The 6134-nt window shown below is 41.7% G+C and overlaps 1 protein-coding gene across 6 annotated transcripts in view; it reads left to right on the forward strand.

Moving 5' to 3' along the window:
- Window positions 1-5889, forward strand: part of LOC138736970 (tetratricopeptide repeat protein 16-like) — a 68105-nt gene extending 62216 nt beyond the window's left edge. For 2 of the 6 annotated variants that reach the window (XR_011340695.1, XM_069887301.1), the window contains one exon: window positions 294-381. Coding sequence is in view for 4 of the 6 variants with exons in the window: in XM_069887301.1 (XP_069743402.1) it covers window positions 294-297 (4 nt within the window). In the remaining 2 variants the exon portion in view is untranslated. Of the gene's footprint in view, window positions 1-293; window positions 545-5750 lie in introns of those variants that run through there. The other 4 variants (XM_069887311.1, XM_069887275.1, XM_069887284.1 and 1 more) reach the window with 3 other exon arrangements.
- The last annotated feature ends 245 nt before the right edge of the window (window positions 5890-6134 follow it).

Here is a 6134-nt window from a genome sequence, read left to right on the forward strand (position 1 = left end):
TTTTGTATTTTGGGAGCAGGCAATTCTAAACCTACTGTAATCAGCCAACTTTGCTACATACTGTGGCTGCCCCTTACTTACATTACTCTTTCCCTTCACCATGAGATAAATATTAAATTGTTACATAGTACTGGATTCATGTATAAAAAATGAATAGTACATAAGCATATATTCTACATATTTTTAATGATTAATTAACCCCTATATTCCAACACAAATGGTAGAAGCATTAATGTGTGGACTTTGTAGCTTGTATCCACTAATAACCTACGTAACATTTTCCTTTGATGCAGATAAATCAAGGAATCAAGAATTTCCTTCAGAAGGGGAAACCCCTGCTGGTCAACAGGCCTAAGCTCAGGATAGTACTAAAGCCAGCAGAGAACTTCCCAGACTTTAGAAAGTGAATTTCAAGGAAAACCATACAATTGGAGGACATTCAGCTCCCTTTATGCAGGAGGGACCTAAATACCTTCTCCTGATTCCAGTCAATTAAATTTTGTCCACTTTGTCGAATAGTAACATAAAACTTTCTCAAGATGAACTACAAGTGTGTCTTTACAATTATTTCAACATACAATTACACAAATGAGCAAACATTTAAACAAGTAGCCAGTTCAGTAAGTCATGCTTTAACCAATCAGGATTTAAACACCCTCGATCTTAACTTACTTACACAACTTTAATGAAATGGGTTATTCGAATCCACCTCTGCAGCATATATATTAATTAATTCTAGTTTCTGAATTTCAAAACTGTGCTCACAAGAAATTCTCCAACTTGTCACAGAAGTACAATACCTAATGTAATTAATACTGTACAAGATATTAAATGATAAATCATTATGTGAAAATACATTTTAAGCAATAAACAGAATATCGAGTGCATTCATAATGCTGGCACATGAAACTCAATACCCTTCACTGTCTTTTTTAAAATGTACATAAATAGTACTACTGCTGCTCCCCACTGAAGCGGAGATTATTCCAGTCAATCAAACTTGGTGCTGAACCAGTGATAGGTTAATTTTATGGACTTAATTAGTTAACAACTAATCCTCACTAACTGCAATTTTTTGCTGAAGAAACTATCCAAGTTTTACCATGAGAATTTGCCGTAGCTTCTTTCAGAAGTTTATTTCTTCCACTCTAACTTGTTTTTTTTTTCTTTGCAAATAAATAAGCCAGACTGCATGGTATCAGCCCATCCCGTTGTAATTGGATTTTGGACTTCCTAACTAACAGACCTCAATCTGTTAAGATGGGCAATATTTTCTCTTTCATTCTTACCTTGCGTGACCCAGGGTTGTGTGTTGAGCCCCCTTTTGTATTCCCTCTTTACCTCCAACTTCATTCCTAAGTATAGTACAAATTTACTAATCAAGTTCACAGATGACACCACAGAGATAGGCCTGATTAAAGGGGATGATGAAATGGTCTGTAGGAATGAGGTTCAGCACCTGGCCTTGTGGTGTGCTGATGACAACTTGACACTCAACATTCAGAAGACCAAGGAGATCATCATAGACCAGGCATGCCAGAAGCCACATTCAAGTCCCCATTTACTTCATTGGAGTGGTAGTGAAGTGTTCACCGAGCTTTAAATTACTTGGCATCCGTATCTCTGAAGATCTCAGTTGGTCCTTGAATTCTCCAATTCGGATTAAAAAGGCACAACAGCATTTTTATTTTTTGAGGAGCAGGAGGAAGGTCCACTTCTGGCCCAGGATATTGTTGGATTTCTATAGACACACAATTGAGAGCATGCTATCATATGGTATTTCGGTGGGGTATGGGAGTTGTATTGCTCAAGATCATAAGGCATTCAAGCGGGTAGTGAAAATGGTCCAATGGATTATTGGAATCCAACTGTCTACCATCAAAAACATCTACAGGGAAAGATGTCTGGGCAGGGTAAGAAACATTTACAGGAGCCTTCGATCCCACACCAGTAGGCTGAAGAAGACCCTTTTTCAAAAAAAAATGAAGACGTGAATATGTTGAACACTTAATCACAGTGCTGAGTGGTACTGTACTCATTTAAAAATAAGTATTTACAATGAACTGTTAAAAAGTCATTTGTATTTAGTTTTAATTGCAAGTGTTCTATTGCAATGTTTATAGCACTAGTTTTTAAATTTCCAGTCAATGCTGATTATATTTCATTGGCTGGTTTACTGGTAACAATGACAATAAAGTGATTCATCATCAGCCATTGACTTGTTAGTCTTGAGTTTATAAAGCTTTTGAAAGGTTGCTGCAAATCTTGTTTCAAGTTCAAATGGTCTAAAAGCCACAGTCTGGTGAGTAGCAAAACAAGATGAAGGCTCATTAACCTATGGATGCTACCTGCTTTGCCAAACATTTCTGGCATTTTCTGTTTTTGTTTTGGATTTCTTGTCTTTGTAGTTTTTCTTTAAGCTTCCTCCTGGTAACACAGTGTATGATGAACTAATAAACCGCCACACCATTTCCACAGCTTGGAAGATAGAGAAAAGGCCAGGTACATCCAAAGCAATTTAGCATCTTTTTGTTTGAATATTTTACTTAGAAATTTTCAAACTCAAACAATTTCCAGTCATCAGTCACAAATTGCAGTTATCCATTACATACAAAATTTGCCGTTGAGTCTGAGCCATTTTTCTCCTCTCTCCCCACACCCAACCAACCACAACATTCAAGACACCCACAACAAAGGTTGGGAATATATCAGGGATTTGTAACAGCCCAACAGCTGATGCCCAGGCTGGCTGTTACATTTTCTTGATTTTATTTGATTGGGCTGGAATGGACACCACCACCCCCCACCCCCACCCTTCCCTCAGTAGAAGGATAGATGGGGAAGGCAGGGTGGTGAGGCTCGCAGATCCACACTATAACTATGCTCCCATGAAATTTAAATATGGTTACCAAATTTTTAGAAAAGTTTTATGGTACTGGGACCATTGCCTGAAGAGGGCGCACAAAATTAGTGAACCGGTGCGGACTTGAAAGGCCAACATGGCCTGTTTCCGCTCCGTATATGGTTATATGGTTATGGTTAAGAAGATCAATCAGAATCACCAAGATCATCAAGGTTTTAGTGTGGCTGATCTTACAATGAAAGGCTCCAAGCTCTATGGCAAACACATCCACCCCCAGCTCCCACAATGTTCCATCTGCCTCTTAGAAATTGGCATTACTTCAGAAGTTTTTCCCTGCCCTCTCCAATCTAGCCCAATTATTCAGTGCATTATCAAGGATGCTAACAATCAGTACCAGAAGTTCATGACTCTGCCTGGGGAAACTTGCTGAGTGCTAGATGGCAGTGACATTTATTTCAATTCATGAACTACTTTGCTTGCACTGGAGTGTTGTGGGACATCCCAAGAAAGATGCAAAAGGGCAGTCACATGATGAGGAAGTAGTAGTATGACGTTGATCCCTAGAGCTTCCGGACCAGGAAAGTCAAAAAAGTTAAAAAATAAAGTATTAACACTAAAAAAAAGTAAGAATAGATAAAGGTTCCTACCAAAAACTCCAATCAAATAAAAGCAGCCAGTAAGGTAGGAGAAACAGTTGGCACCCAATTCAGCCTGCCTCATGGAGCCCAAGATGGCGATGCCAATTCCAGGCCTGAAGTGCAGAAAGCCTTAATGACGGAGACATGGCCCAGATGGGCAGCAAGAGGCGAGACCAACCTGGGGAGGAGAGGTGATACAGTCTCCGATTGGCCATTGGGAGGGGGGGGTGCAAGGGTCCTGTGGAGGTCTGAGACTCAGGGAGGTGTCACGTCCCTTTCTTCCCCCCCACCCACCCCCCAGGACAGCAAGAAGAGTGCCTGGAAGTGGACACGATGTGCAGTAGGAGAGTCTTTCAGGAGGACACGAGAGACTTCGGCTCCACAATAGCAGACATCCCAAGCAGAGAATCCAACGAGACTGGAAATGAAGAGGTTGGAAGTGGCAGCAGGAGAAGAGAGCAGGGAAGAGCCAGGATGCATGAGGGAAGGAAGATGGTGTCGGCAAGAGGGGGAAGAGAGCATGAAGCCTTCACGACACAACATCCTAATAGCCACGGGAAGGATGGAGAGAAGAGCGAGAGACAAGTTTTAAAAAAAGGGAACTCTATAATAAAATGAACATATGGAAAAGTGCCCTAATTGGACTGACAGGAAGGGTGACTGAAGTAGAAGAAAGAATTGGGGATAATGAAGACAGAATAAATAAAATTGGAGAGGGAAGTTGTCAAGAGTAGGGAGGTTATGATGAAATTGTACAAGGCATTGCTGAGGCCAAATTTGGAGTACTGTATACAGTTTTGGTCACCAAATTATAGGAAAGATATAAACAAAATAGAGAGAGTGCAGAGAAGGTTCACGAGAATGTTGACAGGATTTCAGGGTCTGAGTTACAGGGAAAGGTTGTGCAGACTGGGGCTTTTTTCTCTGGAGCATAGAAGATTGAGAGGGGACTTGATAGAGGTGTTTAAGATTTTAAAAGGGACAGACAGAGTAAATGTGGATAGGCTTTTTCAATTAAGAAAGGGGGAGATTCAAACTAGAGGACATGGTTTAAGATTGAAGGGGGAAAATTATAAGGGGAACATGAGGGGAAATTTCTTTACACAGAGGGTGGTGGGAATGCGGAATGAGCTTCCGGCAGATGTGGTCGAGGCGGGATCATTGGTTACATTTAAGGAAAGACTGGATCGTTACATGGATAGGAGGGGACTAGAGGGGTATGGACCGGGTGCTGGTCAGTGGGACTAGGAGGGTGGGGATTTGCTACGGCATGGACTAGTAGGAACGATCTGGTCTGTTCTGTGCTGTAAGTGGTTATATGGTTATATGGTTACAAGGGGGGCAGAAAGGGGACACCTCTGGCTGAGAATTAACACACTGGAGAATCATAGCCGGAGGAACACCATAACAATTGTGGGGTTGCAGGAAGGTAAAGAAGGCAGGGATCCCACAGCGGTCCCCCCTCCCAATGCTGGCTACCAGAGGTTTTATGAAGGGATAAACTGGGAGAATCAATTGGACCTTCTTCCATGCCCGGTTGAAAGGTCACTAGTGCTGGTGAAGCTTCGGCATCACCAGGACTGAGAAAATTTTAAGTGAGGTGGCTGTCGGGGCGAAAGCAAGGATGGGGGGGTTCCAATTGAGCTGGAGGGGAATAAGGTGTTATTCTACCCAGATATGTGTGGCCCTCCTAAAACAAAGAATGGAATTCAAGCCAATAAAAATACTGGCTAAACAGAAAGGGTACAAATATGTCCTCAGATACCCAGCAACTAAAAATAGTAATGCTGGGGTGGGGGTGGGGAGAAAGTTCCTGTTGGAGGTCAGAGAGGCCCAACAGTTTGTAAAACAGTTGCCGGGTTTGCAAGAAATAAGTGCCAATGTTTTGTTGTATGTAAGAATGTTCTGTAATAGCTAGATGATAATAATAATTGCAGGTTTAACTGTTTGTCTTATAAATACATTGATGGGAGAATTCATATAAAGGAAAATGGTCCAGGGGGGTTTGAGGTTGGAGGGGTGTGGGAGGTAGATGGATGCAAAATGCACAGCTTATGGTGAGGAGGGGGATGGTGACGACACGTAGGGTGAAGTCACCAGTTTGGGGGGGGGGGGGGTGGTGGAAGAGATGGGGAGAATTAAAGGGAGTGACATATAGATGGGAAATATGTGTGAATTTGATAGTTTGTTGCTGTATTTTATGCTGTTATTTTTGTCCAATTATTTTTCTTTTCTGGGTTTTATTACAGACCCAATGGACTGAAGTGCCTGGCTGAAGAAAAAGGATTGGATGGACATAGGATGGTCAGGGTACAGGGGAAACATGGATTTGGGAAGAGCTTCTGGGGCAATGGCCAATAACATCAAATATACAAGTTTTAATATAAATGGTGTGAACAGAACAGTGAAGAGGAAGGTCTTGGCCCACAAAGAAAATGGGGGAGGATCTGGCTTTCCTCCAGCAAACACATTTAACAAAATAGGAACATCAAAAGTTAAAAAGGGGATGGGTGGGCCAGGTAATAGCCTCCTCATTTGATTCAAGGGAAAGGGGTGCAGAAATCTTGATTGGAGAAAGTATTCCAGTAAAAGTGGAAAATGTGGTCACGGACAGAGCAGAAAGATTTATAATG

Source organism: Narcine bancroftii, chromosome 1 (assembly GCF_036971445.1).
Source record: "Narcine bancroftii isolate sNarBan1 chromosome 1, sNarBan1.hap1, whole genome shotgun sequence".
In the NCBI taxonomy this organism is placed as follows: domain Eukaryota; kingdom Metazoa; phylum Chordata; class Chondrichthyes; order Torpediniformes; family Narcinidae; genus Narcine; species Narcine bancroftii.